Source organism: Macadamia integrifolia, chromosome 2 (genome assembly GCF_013358625.1).
Source record: "Macadamia integrifolia cultivar HAES 741 chromosome 2, SCU_Mint_v3, whole genome shotgun sequence".
Classification (NCBI taxonomy): domain Eukaryota; kingdom Viridiplantae; phylum Streptophyta; class Magnoliopsida; order Proteales; family Proteaceae; genus Macadamia; species Macadamia integrifolia.
In genome coordinates, this window is record NC_056558.1 from 16,027,312 (window position 1) to 16,046,388 (window position 19,077).

The window sequence follows — 19,077 nt, forward strand, 5'->3', positions numbered from 1 at the left end:
CCTTAACAAGTTCAGAGCAAAACTATGGTTGTACACATATATGGTCACCTGCCTCACTTTTTCTACCACACTTTTTACAATCTTCAAACTTCCCATGTCTTTTAACATGAGATCTATACAATGGGCTACACAAGGAGTCCAAAATAGATGGTACCTTCAATTGTTCATTAGCTTTTCCCCAACTTTCTTGAAGTTGCTCCCATTATCAGTGACAATTTGTACCACATTCTTGACCTTAACATCCTTTACCACCTCTTTCAAGAGGTTGTAGATGTATTTTGCATCTTTCTTCTCACTGGATGCATCAACTAACTTTAGGAAGATTGTCCTTCCATCACAATTCACCATGAAATTGATGATGGACCATCTAGTGGGTCCAATCCATCCATCACACATCACGATCATCCCATAATACTCCCACATTGGCTTCAGATTCTCAATGTAATTTACCAACTCTTTCTTCTGCTTTGGAAAATATACATTATACATCTCATAAGTTGTTGGTCCCTTCACACCTGGACCAGCCCTACCAATCTCATCCAACATGTTTTGGTAATATGACCCTGTGGTCACATTGGCTGGAATGTTATAATAGAAATCCCACTTGGAGAAAGCCATCCCCACTATCTCCTTACCATTGGTCCACACTTGCTTCAATTTTAACCATCTCGAGTCCTGCCTTCGATACAGTGCAGGATCAGATTGGAGAACCTCAACATTACGGTTACGAGGTGTTGGTGGGGATGGGGCTTAGGGCTAGGGCTTGGTCCCTCACACTCTGGGACCTCCTCAATGGAACATCTGGCTCTCTATGTCTCAACCTCCTTTGTAGCTCAGGGTCTTCTTCAACCGCTCAAGATGAACCAACTCCCCTAACCCATTGTACCCGTCTTTCCTCATCAATATCAAGTTGGGCTCTGCTTGCTACAAAAGTCCTCCTCAATTGTTCAACCTCTTGTGCCGTTTGTACATCATCCAAGTTAGGTTCCTCATTGTCATAAATCATAATCTTGCTCCCCCAACTCTAGCAATGTCTCAAGACAAGCATCATGGAATTCATCCCTAACTGCCCTCTTCTCCTTCCTCTTCTGCACCCATCCTTTTAAATGCTCCAACATGCTCCTCTTGATCTCATACACATTCCTGTTCCCACCAACAAGATGCCACTTTAATCTTGTGGCCCCACCGGACATAATTTTTTTCTGGCAATAATTACATTGTGACATCCTCTTATCAGCTGATAGAGATCTCCCATGCAACCATGCAATGTCCCACCTCTATGTCTATCAGCCATTATGCAACACTTAAAATCTTGTTACCCTCTTCCAATGGGTTGTTCTCCTCTGCCTCTGCTTGATCCTTTGTCAAATCCTCTGGCCCTGTCGTCCCATGGCATAATCTCATCTGGTTCAAAGGCTATATTCCCCATCACAACTTCACCACATAGACATGTCTCTCCAACTGCATTCCTACGCAGTCATTCCTTATCCGCCGTCACATCCCCATCAATCCGACATGTTGCCTCCATCCCGTCGGTCAAGAGGATATCTCCCACCTCTTCTTCTATTGTCTCCTTTCCTCCTTGGTTTGAAAAACTGTCCTTGCTCATTGCTGGCCTTCTCCTAGGTCAATTCTCCCTTTTGATAGGGAACGTATTTGGGTTGACATGACATTTGCTGGATCCTCCATCTGCGACACTATTGGTAAGTTAGCTTTCTCCACTACCATTACCCATCTTCGGATGGAGCGTAACATTCGTAGATGGTCTTCCAACTCCCGCTCCCTGGATAGGATTTGCAAAGCCATCTTCTTTAATGTTACCTAAAAAATCCAATCCCTCCATTCCTTTCACTCCCGGGCGATCCCCTATTCCACTATAAATGATCACATAATCTCTTCCTGGAACCTTATGCTAGCCCCTCCTGTCACACCCTACCTCCAATAGGCTAAGGTATGCGGCACTGGACATTTCACCATATCCAGTCAGCCTGTTTCTCCAGGATCTAGACTAGGGCAGATCATAACACCACAATTACACTACGAAAGATAGAGTTTATATACATATGCACAGTCTAGCAAAAAAAATATCTTACATAAACTTCAGTGACAACTAAGTGATAAGATATATTTACAATTATTCAAATGAGAGTTACATACCTTACAAAAAGAGAATATTCACAGTTTACAGTATCTCAGTAGTAGACTATATACATCAGAGTATGCATCAATAGGAATATATACACAAAAAGATATAGGAATAGTCCATCCTACTCCTCAGAAGACTGGCCTTCATAGGCGCAGTCGTCACATTCACAGGCGGGTCTGTGGGTCTGTGATCGAGTTCATCTTCTGAAATATGGGCCATGTGATCCATGGCCATTGTCTCATAATCAATGCCGGGAGTCGGCAGAATACCGCCTTCGTTATCTATAGGATCAAAGGAAAGGGGGTGAGCACTGGTAATGCTCAATGAGGGGTGGGGGAGAACAAGCACACACATCCATATGCAATGCATGCTCCACAGATAGAAAATGATGCTCATGCATGCTCCACACATAGAGAATGATGCTCATGAGTCCATTTAATTAACTATACAAAATTCATAAACCATTACTAGGTCTCATCACCTATAGGTATAAGTGCTACCAACGTAGGTGGCATACCCTACCCTGTACGTTGGGCCTCAGGTATACAAGCTACGCCGCAGGTAGGAGCCAGCCAATGCCAGTACGGGTCCCAGGCCACACCGGCTAACCCCTAAAAGGTAACCCCGTATCATAAATATATTCACAGGCATACAGTACGTCGTATCCTGTCTCACATCAATAATTGATACCACACATCTCATCACAAGTGCACTGCTGATCAGGCAGCTACATAATTCAGGATTAGTCCGTACCTAACCCCCTACGGACAAGGGGTGTAACACTTGGGATTGTGATACCTAACCCAGCATTCTAAATGATGCACAGCCAATCATTGCAATCACACATACAAACATGGGCACCTGCACGTGACCCATCTCACCTGTCTTACCTTTCACATTTCCATTCCATCCCATTCCATCACAATAGTACCATGAAAGAATCAATGTAGGTAAATGTATATGCACATACACAAGCAATTTAATGCATAAACAAGATTAAACAAACACACCAAAAGAATGGGGGGGTTGAGAAGGGCACCCACTCACCTTGGTATTTAATTTTTGCAAGTTCACTTCTTGGATTTAAGAAAATTGCCACACTGTCACTTATGTTCCCTATTCAACAGATATTTAAATCATTAGGTACATCACACATTCCTACATTTTATCCACTTGCTTTAAGTATAACATTCCCATACCCAACCTATAGAGGTCTTTGTCTGTTCCTTCCTATATACATATTGATTCCTTGATTTCTTAAACATTTTCTATAGTAGAATTAGATATAGAGAATCACTAATAGATCCTCATTGGATGAAGGGATTTCATCCATACTTACAGTCCTCGAGGTCATATGAAATTCCAAACAATAGACCCTACAGTCATGGGTTATGTTTCTCATTAATTCTTATATATACAAATTCAAACTTATGTCCAAAGGTCTAATAACCTGTTACACAGCCCATTTGGCTTCGAGAACCCTAATCGGTGGGTTACCTGGGTCAAAACCGGCTGGTTGGTCGGGACCTGTCGGCTGCTCCTTTTATTTTGCAGAATCTGATTCTACCTTTTCCATACTCTGTACCATGGTTGTTGTAGTGCCCGAATTGCATCAATTTTTCATTCTGAATTTCCAATACTTATCTTAGGTCAGTAAGGTAAAGGTTAATTGCCAAGTTGATCCAATTTTGGGTTTCAATTTATTACACCCAAAACTGATATAGTCCAATTCTGCAGGAATAGTTTAGGAATTTAAAGAGATCTGCAGAATTAGGGTATTTCTCATGCATTGGCCATCAATTTGAGATGAACATTTATAAGTAATAACCTAACCTAATTAATTCAGCCCCTATTGCATAATTCCAGCTTGAATAAAATTATGTTCCTAGGGTTTTGGCAGAATTTCCACCAAATCAACCCTATTCCAGCCCTTATTGCATAATCCCTACTGAAAAAGAAGTAGTCCTATGTTCTAGGGTTTAGCAGGGATAGGGTTTTTTTTACCAGTTGGGTCCCCAATAGCCCATAGAAATTAGGGCTTTCTTTACTGGGCAGTTATTCTACTCACAGGGATTCCCTGGCAGTAAACAATTGGGTAAAACCCTAACCCTAGCTGCCCAATCTACATGAAATTACCTAATTAACCCTGATGCAGTAGTAAATTCATTTACCTGGGTGCAGAGTTGATCTAGGAGCAGCCTGAGATGAGTGAGTTCCCTCCTCACTTCTCTTTCATCCACTTCTTCCTTCTCTTTCCTTCTTCTCCTTTCTTTCTTTTTCTCCACACTGTTACAGCAGCCACGATTTTTATGAAATCTCAGCCCATTATTCCTTATATATAAGGCAGCCCCAAGGGTCTATTTGGCTGGCCCTCCTAAATTATTACTAAGGTCTGTTTAGCTGCCCTCTTAAGTCATTATAACTAAGGTTTGTTTGGCTGCCCTCTTTTATTTCCATATAATTCCATATAAATTATATATATAGTAGTTTATAAATTCATTTCCTCCCATTTATTTATTAGTATAAAGTATGCATTTCATGCCTCATTTAAGTCTCTTCCTATAGGGGTATAATGGAAATTTTGCACAGCAGAGGTGGGCTTCACAGTGTAAAACCCAAAAATTACATTCTGCTAGGAAAAATTGGCTGGCCGGTTTTGGACCTACCAGTTTGGGTGCAATCATACCAGCACTAATGCACCAAATCCCATAAAACTCCGTAGTTAAGCGTGCTTGGGTGAGAGTAGTATTAGGATGGGTGACCCCCTGGGAAGTCCTCATGTCGCATCTTTTTCTTTTTTTTTTTTCCTACTATACTTAGTCTTGTAATTAAACTTAACTCTTTGTCCACACCTCCTTATGAGTTCCCTAATGATGTTGGCAGGCTGAACAGCAGCAGGTGGGGTCACTTCTGCCTTCTTGGCACTCTAGAGCTGCCAACCATGCCAACATAGGCTTTCTCTGTTTTTTCTTCTTGCCTATCCACAAGTAGGTATATAAATATCAGATTAGGGTGTTACCATAGTTGTCACGGCGTCAAATCGATCCAAGGCGCTGGAGGGTTGGCTAATCAATTTGACGATGAATCGCCCATTATGGCATTGCCATGGCGGTCAAATCGTCCATGTGTCATTTTTTAGTTTCCCTATTTTCTAAAGTTATTTAGTATGCTACTTTTTTATTTTCCCTATTCTCTAAAGTTATTTAGCATGCTACAAGCCTACAATATATAACCTATAACATATAAAACTAACATTAAGCAACATCAAATCATCAAAAATCAACATAGCCCTATCAAAATCACCTTGCATTTTACAAAAAATCGACCGCCTAGTGAATCAGGCGTGACCTGGCATTCATGGCGGTGCCATAGCGACGCCTATCAGCCAATGGCTACCGCCATTTGTGAGTCACGTAAATCGTAGCACTGCCATGAACTTCTTTTTCCGCTAGGATGCCAAATTGCCGCCTTGGCGACGCCTAGGCGCCGCTATGACAACTATGGGTGTTACACCTCCCCCTACCTCTTGACCACATTTCTTCCCCTCTGTTGTGGCTTTGGTTGTCGGTTATTTCATATTGGCTTCATGTTGGTTGCTTTTTTTTTTTTTTTTCTTTCTTTTAGTTGCTTTTTGCTTTGTTCCCCTTGGGATTCGCTTCTCCTTGTTGGCTTAAGCCTCCCCTCCGCCCTTGTAGACACCCAATTTTATTTCCCCTTGTATTTTCTCTTCTCTTTGGGTATAAATTTATTTATTCATCCAAAAAAAAAAATCTTGTTACAAACCCTGTTCTAACAAAAAAGAGACCAATTATAAACATATATGCATCCATATTGACTCATAAAAACAATTAAAGATAATTGTAAATTCCTAACAAAGCACTATATTTTTTTCCTATTTAAAAATATTTATTTAATTAATAAATAATGACTAATTAAGAAACATCACATTAGTGCACAAACATGATTGTAAATGCATTTGTAAAACATTCAATAAATTTCTTGAATTTTCAAACCATAATAGACAAATTTTCGTAATTATTTACATTTTTTAAATAATTTCAGAATATATTTAATGAAATTTTGAAATTTTAAAATAAAAAAAATTAAAAAAAAATTAAAAAAAAAACCTTAAACCTTCAAGTTGTAGATTGACTGATGGTGTTCAACATATATTAAGTTGAACACCTAAGACCAAGTATTAACCCATTTAAAAAAAAAAATATGTTGTACGTAAATGCATTTTTAAAAAAAGAAGAAAAAAAAATTAACATGCAAAAAAAATTTGACCACCGTAAATGCGTAGATCGGGTCCTCCTAAGCAACATGTAAAAAAATTACATGATTCTACCCTATTTACTAACATATTATATAAAAAAAATATTTTTTTTAGGAAAGTTGGGACTTACCTTTTTGGTCCAAGATGCCTTTCTTGTGTAGATGAAGCACTAATCACCCTTAGATTCAAGTTTAGTAGTTAAAAAATGAAAATCTCCACTTTTCCCCAAGCTTCCCACACTTGGGAGAAAAATGCAGAAGAGAAGGTCAACATCTGCTGAAACCAGTGAATGGTTTTTGTTTGAAATAACTTAAATGGGACCTGGTTCAACCCAAATGGTCGAACCAAGCCGAAAATTCCCATGTTTCGACCGAAACATGGGAAATATGGTCGAAACAGGTGATTTTTTAAAGTCACCAGAGGTTTTGCTTCTACCCCTGGCGATACCTGCGAAACATACGAAATTTCCAAATTCGCATGTTTCACGAGAGTTCTCAAACCATGGGTCTTTCACCACATGTTGTCTCCCACAGGAACTGACTCACTCAGCATTCCAGCGTAAAGCTAGGTTTTTCTTTTTTTTTTTTCAACATCCAAAACCGATGGGGAACGTCCCTCTTTCTTGTATTTATAAAACAAATCACTACAAAGCTGGACTCTACCATGCATAAGTCATAGGCTGCCAAATCCAATCTAGATTCCCCCCTTACAAAATAGAAACCCAAACAAATAGAAAATCCTAATTGTTAATTACTAGCTAACAATTACAAGGAAATAGTAAGTTATTGAAATAGAAACTAAATTATAGCAGTATTATGATAGGATCTTCTTCCACTCGATATCCCCAACAATGGGGCCCCCAAGATCTCCTAGATTATCCCCATGCAAGGTAGCTTCAATCTCTTGAAATACCTCCCACGCAATGGCCAGGATGGGCCCCACCAGATCTGGAAAATATCTTCCAAGTTCTCCCATGAAAGCTGTCCATCAGGCCCACTATAGCTGTCAAAATCTCACCTTTAGAACTGTTGTTCGATGGCTATCTTGGGCACAAAGCCACAAACTTGGACTTAACCAAGGTTTAAAACCCCAAAACATGGCCCCAAATATGGGCCTGTCTAGGAATTAAATCAAGAGCCTTATACTGCATCAGCTGTCTTCCTTCTTCCTCCACCTCGGTTTTTTATTTCTGTTTTGGAGAGGCATATCGAGGGTATTGACCATATAGGCAGGACCAGCACTAAGTAATGCCCCTTTTATATTGATATACCACATAGGTACTGTATCGAACATCTATCGACTGTATCAGTAGTTCAGCACCATCTCTCTCTCTCTCTCTCTCTCTCTCTCTCGATATATATATATATATATAATATAATATAATATAATATAACTTTTGCTTTTAAGCATTATATAATATCAAGACCTTCTGATACCAATATGTATCAGCCGATATAGTCCGATGCAGTCTTATATGATACAATACAATACTTTAAACCCCTTGGACAATATTCATGTCTAAACATATGCTAACACATAATTTTCATGATTCTTGCAAACTATGACTCAACTCAACAAAGCCTTATGCCAAGTAAATGGGTACAGCTACAAGGATCCTATTTCACCATTCAACTCTATTCAAAGCCACAATTTGTGTCAACCCTCATTCTTGCTCACTAACGTAACAATGTTTTTATATCGTAAACTCATATAAGCTACACTGTTTTAGAAAAGTCTCATGTATCATATAAAAGGTGGAAACTACTTTAAAACCTGATAAACTTGTATAATTAATTGTAAAACAAGATAAAAATGACACCACATAGATCATCTAAATATACACACACACACACATGTTATTAAAAGTTAAAACTGGAACAGGCATTAGAGTTATACTGTTACAGCCTGTAGTCGGTGGTAAGGATTTAAAATTCAGGATCCAGGATCAGATTGGACTCCACCAGTCTTGACCAGCCAACACAATCCTACATTTACTCAGCCCACCATGGCTGATTCTGACCAAAAAACAGCAGAAATGGGCATGATCAACTGATTTTGGGGGGAGATGGTATTGGATGCTGGATTAGGCTCTGCCAATCCCAAGTTGACAAGTTAGCTAATCCAACACCAATTCTTGAAACATGGTCACTGGTCCAACAGTCGAACTGTCCAAATGATCTGATCTGGCTAAGATATGATGTGCCTTATAATTTTTATTATATACTATTACTTTCAGGAAACAACCACAAGCAAGGAGCCTGCAGCAGTGGATAAGTTGGCTGCATCACTCCTCAAGTATCTTTGGTCAGAAACTTGGCCCCTGTGCAATATTCACACTGCCTGGTAAGAACAATCTGAATGGTCCAATGTTTAGATGGTCCATTGATAACTCAATGGTCCTGTGAGGGGTACAGGGGACTGTCTTGTCCTGGAAGGAACACTTTGGTTTGTGAAATACACCGAATATGGCTCAAATAAAATGTTAGTTAAAATCATGAAAGAATCTACCACTTGTTAATAGATCTGAACTTGCAGTAAAACTGCAGTCTAATGCGAAAGACAATTAGACAAACTCGCTGAAATAAGTTTTTTACATTGAGCTCTCCTTAACTCACCAGCCACGATGTTTCATTTTGGAAAGTCGGCTTGATATCCAAATTTTCTGGCCGAATGAACTGTTGTATTAAAGCCATCTTCTCAGAAAGTTGCTCATCGCATTTTACATCTTCTGGAAGTGAGGCAAATACACGGGTAAATAATTTTGTCATAACATATTTTTCCAGTCCCTGCAATTGAAACAAATCATGCATGTTATACATGGAAAGAAAAATTCATTATTGAAGATAACAAAATTCCCACACTAAAAACCATTAACAATTTCGCACAATACAAAGACAACATGGAAGTCCTGAGAAATTGAAAGAGAAATAACAACAATAATATTAATTATTCATCCCATGTGGAGTACACATAGAGGCACCATTTCATAGCCAGCCACATTGCATACAGTATTGTGCATGGGCATCCACGACTACTCCCCCATTTCATAGCCAGCCACATTGCATACAGTATTGTGCATGGGCATCCACGACTACTCCCCCCCCCCCTTTTTTTATTTTCCACTTTCATTAAGAAAGATACTCCCTCTATCCCACAATGACTGCCCGTTTGAAAAAGCACAAAGTTCAAAAGGGAGGGGGCTAGGGCGATGGTTATTGTTATGTGTGTCTCAAATTCTTGACCCCTTTTTTTTATATTGACCCACTCCGAAAAAATTTGGTGGCAACCCGAATGGGATTTTTTCCGAGGTCTATGATGGTACCAGAGGGTACGACCCAATTGGCCGCAACCCAATGGATCGAACCGACTTGCAGGAGTATTTATATATTACAATGTCTTGTTGTAAGCAAGTGAGATTTGGGGGGCGACTGTTCTTGCCGCGAGTTTGGGTGTTCTTAAAATATCTCCATTGTAGTTTTTCTTCCAATATAGTGAATCATCTTCTTCTTAGCCCGAAGACGTAGCACATCACATCAATGTGTGAAACTCGTTACATCTCTGTGTCATCTTAACAAATATGTTTATTTTCTTTCTTTGGTGTTTGTTCTAATACTTTTGGCATCAAAAACAATTCTCTCAACTCAGCCTTATCCGAACTGATTGGGCCCTGGGGTCAATCACATGGATCATATTTCTCCAATCCGCTCTATTCAAAGCCATACAAGATTCCAATCCTAAGCTATACATGTCTTTCGTCGCCACTTCTCCTATGGTTATTTTAGGCCTACCTCTAGCTCTTTTAGCTCCCTCAATTTGAAATAAATCACTTCTCCGAATTGAAGCATTCAAAGGCCTCCATTGCACATGCCCATGCCACCTTAGACGAATGTCTCACAACTTATCATGAATAGGGACAACGCCCAAGTTTGCTCTAATTTGTTCATTCTTTATTTTGTCTTTTATAGTTTTACCACTCATCCATCGCAACATCCTCATTTCATCCACATGAAGTTTGTTTAAATGTTTTTTCTTTACTGCTGAACATGCAGCCCCATACGTCATTGCTGGTCATATAATTGTTCTATAAAATGTCCCTCTGAGTTGTAAAGGGATATGTCAATCACACAATACTCTAGATGCACCCCTCCATTTCATCCACCCTATTCTAACTCTTTGTATAACATCATCATCTATTTCTTCTTCTTTATTCATGATTGAACCTAAGTATCTAAAGTTATCACCTTCGCTATAACTCCCTATCATCAATCTTTACCACCCCACTCTCAATCCTATTGTTACTAAAGTCATACGTTATATACTATGTTTTTCTTCCACCTATCTTAAAACCTTTCGACTCCAAGGTTGATCTCCATAAATCCATCTTTGCATTTATCCCAGCATTTGTAATCCACCAAAACAATATCATCAGTGAAAAAGCATACACAAATGGATACGAACTTGTCTATGGTCAACCCATCTATGATTAGTGTAAACAAATAAGGGGTTTAGAGCTGAACCTTTGTGTAATCCAACCACTATTGGCAATTCACTAGCCGCCACCCCCTCACAGTTTTTACACTAGTCACTACATTATGATACATATCCTTAATTATGTCCACGTATTTACTCGAAGCATTTTTCTTCTCTAAAACTTGCCAAATTAACTCTCTAGGAACTCTATCATAGGCTTTTTTAAAATCAAGACCATATGAAGATCCTTCCTCTATGCTTTAAATCTTTCTATTAGTTTCCTTAACAAATAAATAGCTTATGTGGTTTATCTCCCTAGCACAAAACCAAATTGGTTATCCGAAATATTATTTTCTTATCTTAGGCGAGCTTCAATCAATTATTTTCCATAATTTCATAGAATGGCTCATGAGTTTAATTCCTTTATAACTATTACAACTTTGAATATCACTTTCATTTTTATAAATCAGTACTACAATGCTTCTTCTCCATTCATCCGGAGTTTTCCTTGTGCTCAAAATCTTATTAAATAACCTAGTTAGCCACGCTAATCCACAAAATCCTACACTCTTCCAAACCTCAATTGGGATACCATCGAACCTACTACATTACCTCTTTTCATTTTTTTCAAGGCTTCTTCTATTTCAGCCACCCTAAACTTCCATATATATCTATGATTTGTAGTTTATTGATGGTTATTATACCCTTCTAAGATACAACTACTTATATTAGTTTCACTTAGTAAAACTGTAGAAATAATTAGTCCACCTCTCTTTAGTCTCCTTATCGTTTATTACAATATTGCCATCCTCACTCTTAATACATCCAACATGGTTGAAATCTTTACTCTTTCCTTCCCTGAGAAGTTTGGCTAGATTATAGATACATTATTCCCCTCCCTTGTGCCTAACTTGTTATAGAAATCCTCATATTTCGTAGCCCTTGCTTTTCCGTTTATCTTCTTAACTTCGTTTCTATTGGATTTATATCTTTTGAAACCACGTCATCTTTTTTCCTTTGCCAAGTTTTAAAACTGGATTTTTTAGCCTTAATTGCTGCTTGAACTTTCTCACCCCACCACCAAGTCTCCCTAGATGAGTTTCGTATTCTTTTAGATTCACCTAGAACATCTTTAGTTGTATTTCGAATATAAGCAATCATCATGTTCCACATTAGATAATGAATTATAAGAAACTACATGAGATATAGGATGTTGAGTACAAGTTCTACTACGTTCAAGAACACACTGGGAATAGATTTAACTTGATGCTTTTTTTATTCCTTGGTTCTCAAGAGTCAAGACTACTGTTTGTAAAAATTGAAACGAAGGTGGAATTGTTTTGGCCTGGGGCCTGGGCAATGAACATCAGGTTGTTATTCTGACCATAAACAGCATCGCCTGTAAAATTTAATGTGTTATTCAGGCTTGGGAGGTAATGATCCAAACAATCCACCTGCTGTCCCTCAAACTCTTAAAACCACTATTCAAAACTCGTCAAATCTGCTTGCTAAACGGTGTATACCGCTATATGCAGCAAAGCAGTGATTACATAGTACCTGAAGGTCCATTGCATTGGATGTGTCATGCATTACCTCCTACAGGAGAAATAATTTGGACCTTTTGTATCCCTCGATTGTTTGTTAAATAGTAGTACCCAATGGTAACATGGCCTCAATGCTCAACCTTCAAAATTCGATATCTATTTCAATTATTTTTATGAAAGGATGGAAAGATACAAAATATTAGCTTGGTTGTTTTGATGATGAAGAATTACTTTATGAACCTTACTTCATAACATGGCGAATTGGAGGAGAGGACAAATTCTCAGAAAATCGCTTGAGCCCAGAAAAAATTGTACAAACAGTAAAGAAGTTGCACTTTTATAACTAAAAGAAGAAAGATTCCCTGATAATCTATTGGTTAGAAAGGCCTTTGATACACACAGAGACAAGTTGGATAAAGCAATATCCTCATAGAAAGAGATGCAATAGAATAAAAAATGTAAAATAGCTCACTTCACCAGCACTCTCCAGCTCCTCCTCTGAGCAACCAGCCCAAAGTGAATGAGCCCTGAAAGCCCCTTCCATGTTGAAAAGGAACTCCTGTACAGCAACACTATCCTTGTCTGGATCAGGTGGATTGTTTGAAAATGACACAATAAAGCTGCCAAGTGGGCAATATTTAGATTCAAAGCTTTGTGCACATTTAGTTTACAATTGCAAAGAGTAAACTTAAAAAATTAAGACTATATGGCCTCATATCAATATATAACAATATAATAAGTAAGAAATATGGGAATTGATTCCATTAGACTGGACTCATCTAAGACCTTCCATTACTGTGTCATAATGGAATAAATTTATTGGTGGCATTTACAACATATCACAAACTTATTTCAGTCAGGGCAGTCTCAAGTGGGACCAGTCTCATTTATCTCTTCCAAGAACATTAAGCTCAGGAGATAGACATTAGCATGAAAGAGAAGTAACAAAAACACAACAATAACAATGACACGTTCTCTACCATAGAATTCGGCCTTCGGAGTCAACCTGGCAGCTTCTATGAGGAAGGCTGCGCAAAGGAGGCTCGAGAACAAAAACACAACTATAACAATGACACATGGTTTCTAATTAACCTGAATCACTTAGGCTCTTCTTATTTCAACATAAAATTCTTTTCCTGGAAAATAAATACTATTGATAAATTTATTTTATGTTTCCTTCCAGTTTTCATTTTCTTGCTTGGACATGGCAAGGAAGCACAAGTACATTTGGCCATGACTAAGTGAGACAAGAATCCAGCCTTATTATATGGGACGGAGTCACCACGGGCGCCAAATATCTCAATATACTGCCATTATATTGGGAAAACAACATCCTGAAGTTTAAAATGGATGTTTATTTCCAACTCTTTGTATTGCAATTGAGTAAAACATCCACCCCGCTTTAATCCTTATGGCCTATAGCACAATCCAAGGAACCAGAGTGCATCAAAAAAATAAACATGTGGAACAAAAGTATCATCTCATCAAGGAGATAATACAACATGGTGATATTTATATTGCCAAGGTTGACATTACAAAAAATCTCTCAGATCCCTTGACTAAGGGATTGGCACAAAATGTACTTGATAAACATGTTGAGAACATCGGTATTAAACTTATAGGACATTGGCTTTAACATGCAAGTGGAAGATTGTTGGATTTATGTGTCCATCAAACCCAATTTTGTATAAATTAAATTAATTTTCATTATTTCATTATGGGCGATGATTAAATGTCCTAAGGTTAGACCTTAAACTGTTTGTGACTAGGGACAGAATTAGACATTTTGTTTGTATTGTTGTCACATTGTATATTTTTTAAATGTGATTCGAAAATATAAATGTGAACATTCATATTTTATATCGAATTGGATCACCTAAGAATGTCTTGCAAGGACTATTGTCAATTGTTTAAAAAACAAAACTCTCTGAGATAGTTTTTTTGGCCCCTAGACCTGAGAGGTCCTTATTGTTGCAATTGGACTTTGTGCATTTTGGTGTACTAAAGGTTGATGCCTCCCTGCCTATATATTAGTGTACTGAATTCACAATGTTCATCTGTGAATGGGAGATATTCTCAACATGAAATCCACTTCCCAAATAGGGTGAATAACTTCAGAGAGATATCCAACTGAGATTGGATGAAATTCTAAGCTAGGTGGTAGTTTTGTAAATATCTTACAGAAGCATTTAAAATGTTATTATTTATTTAATACTTATATTTAAGGTGATTTACAAAAGTTATATGTCCAATCAATTATCGAGATTTTCGGACTAAGCTGTTGTGACAAATTAGGGTTTTTAAACATGATTCATTACATGCCCGTAAACCCATCATGCAATATTGTTAAGTGAAGAGAGAGACTAAAATGTAACTAATTCAATCATTTGGTCAATATTGGATCAAACAATAGGGGGCTGTAGAACTGACCTCTTTTTTATTGATTCAATACAATAGGGGAAAAGATCGTACTATTCCCCACCAAGACGACACTCTCAATGGAAACTCTGTGCATTGGGCATACCTCTTCCGTGTGTCTTTCTCATGGCAAGAACAAAACAATAGGAAAAGGCCCGGCCAACCTGCCCTGGGCTCAAGGGCAAGTCATGCGAGAGTGCGTCGAAAGGCTTCCATTCCCATTCTTGGTTTGGGGGGCTTTGAGGCCCCTCTCAATCTTATTTGTAAAAGAGAAATGGGTTTTATTGATATCCACCCTGGAGTGTACTTATAAGTAAATAATTTTATTTGCTTGGATAGAGTTGTACTCACAATTAAATATGTGTATTTACTCAAGTGGAGTTAGACTCTTATCTAACAACCTAGGTAGGATCACCCAATATGATCCCACCACTTGGCATGTGAGTTCTTCAACAAATTAGGGTTTTAAAGTTATAAATAAGCAACTTCTGGGAGGGTGAAATAACAGCCTAAAACCATGGGAGCATGTTATAGTCTTCCTGCGATTTTGAAAGTTTCTCTATCTCCTCCATTATCTTCTTCGCTAAGAAATTTGGATTTTGAACCCTAGTACGTGTGAGTGACTTTGCTACTTGAGTTCTCGTTCAAGCATTGATCGGGAGAACCCGTTCAAATGCAAGGAGAAGAGTGACCAATAGGTATATTACTTTAGAGGTATTGCGCTTGTGGTACCAAAGGGTAACACTAAACCCTAGTTTCTATTCAGTCCAAATACCCTAATGCATGCCAGGATTGATTCATGGATTCGGGATCATTCCCCCTTCAGTTAAGTGGGTCAGGTACTCATGAAAAAAATAGGAAGTCCCACATTAGAAAGTTGGTTCCATTTATTTTATCAGATTTTGAGGTTTGTAAGCTCTGTACAATTTGGATGTTGGAAGGAAGATTTAAAAGATGAAACTTGTGTCTCTTCCTTTTGGCTGTGACGAGGTTTTTATGTTGTCATGCTGTTATTTTGCTGCTGTCCTCTGTGCCGATACTTATTTGTTGCTACTCTCTCATACTGTTTTCTTCTATTATTTTTTCTACCTTTTGGTAAAGTTATAGGTCAAAAACCTAGAGCAGCACCTTGTCCCTGATCTTTCCCTAGTTTCTTTTACTCCATTAAATCCTGATCTTTTACAATCCATTAGTCCATTACCACCATGATTTCCTAGCAGTTCAGCCATAGATCTTTGAAACCTTAGGCTGTCCTGACTCCTGAGGTTACACGTGTTGGCAGAACTCAAGTTTCCAAAAATGTATTCATTTATAATTCTGTCCCTCTCAGTCTTGCTACCTATCCATATGAACATCTTCATCTCTGCTACACTTTTATTCTAATACGTATTGGCAGAACTCAAGTTTCCAAAAATGTATTCATTTATAATTCTGTCCCTCTCAGTCTTGCTACTGATCCATCTGAACATCTTCATCTCTGCTACACTTTTATTCTTAATACTTTTGTTTCTTTGCCTCAGATCCATTTAGCATGTTTAAACCAAAGATTCTTTTAATGATCAACTGTCAAAACCTCATCAAGCATCACCATCTAATGAAAGCATTTCTGAAGCTATGATTGTTTAGACCATCTAAAGAAAGCAGTATGATAATTTAGATGAATTGTTAAACCTCATTAAGAATCACCACCTATTCAAAGGCTCCCATCCTCCAATAGATAGTCAACCCAAAATCTTCCCAACTGGAGGAACTCCACACCACAATTCCCTTCCAACGTTTCTCTAAAACTTGAGTCCTCTAGTGTCAAGGCCTCATTTTCTGAAATGGGTTTCTTTCTGCTATCTGAAGTCATAAGTTCCTTTTCCAATTTTTCATCCTTCCCTTGAGCATTCTCACCTTTCTGCAAGAGTTAATATACCGCCAATATTCAATTTCATCCACAGATTCTACGACTAACCACATTCTCAAATCAGAGGACTTTTCCCATGTTTAGCTCCCTCATCAAATACTGGTTTTTCTGTGGGGTGGGGGATCCTGAATCACCTGCTAGTTACCTGAAACAACAAAGCTGTCCAGCAAGCCAAGTATATGATGCAGTAATCATTGGACCAAGCATAGACAGATTTTCTACACCCATCCCATGGACAATCATATTGCTGATGATTACAATTCCAAAGCAGATCGCTTCATAAATCCCACACATACTAAAATCCATCTACCTGATTACTGGTTACAGGCGTGGAATTTCTACCACCAAAAATCTCCGAAAAATATGCAAGGGAACCACCACTTAAATTCACCAAACATCTCCACATAGATCTCATATCAGAAAGAGCATATTTGAGCTAAAGTCTTCATACAAACAGCAGAAAGCCAAGTTTAAATTCATAGAGATTTCCAACTTAACGAGGAAACAACGAACTTAAGTGACAATCCATCTGCAAACGGATCTCATCTCAAAACCAACAACTCAAGCTAATGCCACGACACAAATAGAAATCCAAGGGAAGAATAAATGTCATGAGATCTCCATACAGGACAATGACAAACTAAAATGACCCCGACACGACAGCAGAGACTTTCTCTCACCACTCAATTGTAAAAAAAAAAAAAAAAAAAAAAACTGCCACAAAATCTCTTTAATATCCGGAAACTTTGTATGGATAATCCATATTATTTCCACCATAGTTACAGTAAATAATGTAGACGTTCCATGTTCAAATCAATATACAATCGCAACTGGTCAAAACAAAGCATAAAAACAGGATATTTTATCAAGGGAATCAGTGTGTTACCCAGTTTGAGAAAATAATTAGAATTAGATTAAGTTTCCCCTGATCTTAAGCAACAAAAACAGAAGTAAAAGCAAGAGAAGAATTAGTGACCTCTTGATTGATTTGACAAAATCGGCTGCTGAAGGCTGTCGCATCCGCTCCAGGAAATCATGCCAGGTGAGCGGCGCCGTTGACGAGCCAAAAACGTCTGCGTTCTCCATGGAAGCACCGGAGGAGGTGGTGGAGAGTGAAGTACAAGACGAGAGAAACAATGAAAGATGAAAGTTTTTTATACAGAGCACGATCAGATCCACCGAGTGTTCGATACAAGAGCTGAGAGAAGTTGAAGAAGGAGAAGAAGTAGAAGAAGAAAGACAAGAGGGGAGCCGAGAGTGGTTCTATCGTGGTGAGTGGAGAAAGACTGAAGAAGTCGTTGAAGCGTCAGAGAGCCGTAGGAGATCCCTGTGCCCACAAGCTTCTTGGTTCCAGAAACCATTTGGTCCCGACCAGACCGGTACAGTTCTCAACTCTGGGCCAATCACGGGAAGAAAAAAGGAATCTGGTTTTTTTATTGGTTAAAATCTCGGGTGTGATATACCAATAAAAAAAAATAAATAAATAAATAAATTACATGATTACCCATTTTTGAGTTTCCCTTTACAAAATTACCCACAAAAAGTTTTGGTTAACAAAAATACCCAAAATTAGGTTTGAGTTTACAAAACTACCAACCCAAAGTTTTAGATAACAATAATACCCAAAATCAAGTTTGGGTTTACAAAACTACCCAAAATTGTGATTCTTTATCTTCCACATATAATCATGTATTTTTTTATGATTAAAACTTTGAGTGGGTAGTTTTGTAAACCCAAACTCAATTTTAAGTATTTTTGTTAACTTAAACTTTGAGTGAGTAATATTGTAAAGGAAAACCTAATTTTGGGTATTTTTGTTAACTGAAACTTTTGATGAGTAATTTTGTTAAGAGAGACCTAGAAGTGGGTAATCATGTAATTTTCCAAAAAAAAAATCTGGGGGTGTTTTTATTGAATAAATCTTAACATGTCCCCTCTAACGGTGTGCTTGGTACACAAGATGAATAGGTTTTTTTTTTTACCAAAAAAAATGATTAGCTGGTTTTTTTTTTTCCAGAAAATAAAAGGGGGAGGGAGATTATAGCCATTTGCTTTCGAAAAATTACCTTATTAATAATTACTGCTCCTCCATTTTATTTCATCGCCAGACAAGTTTTATTATTTTATTTATTTTTATTATTTAATCCTTATTTTTCTAACGGCAAGAGATCACTATTTAGTCATATGGTCCGGCACTAACAAGGGGCCAATGTGATGTAGAGGGCAATAAGAGTATATGTTGGAGTATCAATATTGACGGGATTCTTGATTTCATAAGGGTGGTAAGAATTTTTAGGGTTACTGTGTCTGGGCG

At 38.0% G+C, this 19,077-nt stretch overlaps 1 protein-coding gene and 1 pseudogene across 3 annotated transcripts in view; one reads left to right on the top strand and one right to left on the bottom strand.

The window, feature by feature from the left end:
• LOC122070905 (vacuolar protein sorting-associated protein 9A-like) overlaps positions 1–18,078 on the bottom strand; it is a 36,799-nt gene extending 18,721 nt beyond the window's left edge. The window contains exons 1-3 of one of the 3 annotated variants that reach the window (XM_042635148.1): positions 17,740–18,078; positions 12,909–13,008; positions 9,038–9,208 (exon numbers count right to left, since the gene is read on the bottom strand). In XM_042635148.1, coding sequence (XP_042491082.1) covers positions 9,038–9,208; positions 12,909–13,008; positions 17,740–17,849 — 381 coding nt within the window. In that variant the 5' untranslated portion in view covers positions 17,850–18,078. Of the gene's footprint in view, positions 1–9,037; positions 9,209–12,908; positions 13,057–17,739 lie in introns of all 3 variants that reach the window. The other 2 variants (XM_042635158.1, XM_042635140.1) reach the window with 2 other exon arrangements.
• Positions 4,819–4,936, top strand: LOC122072373 (annotated as a pseudogene).
• Positions 18,079–19,077: the final 999 nt, after the last annotated feature.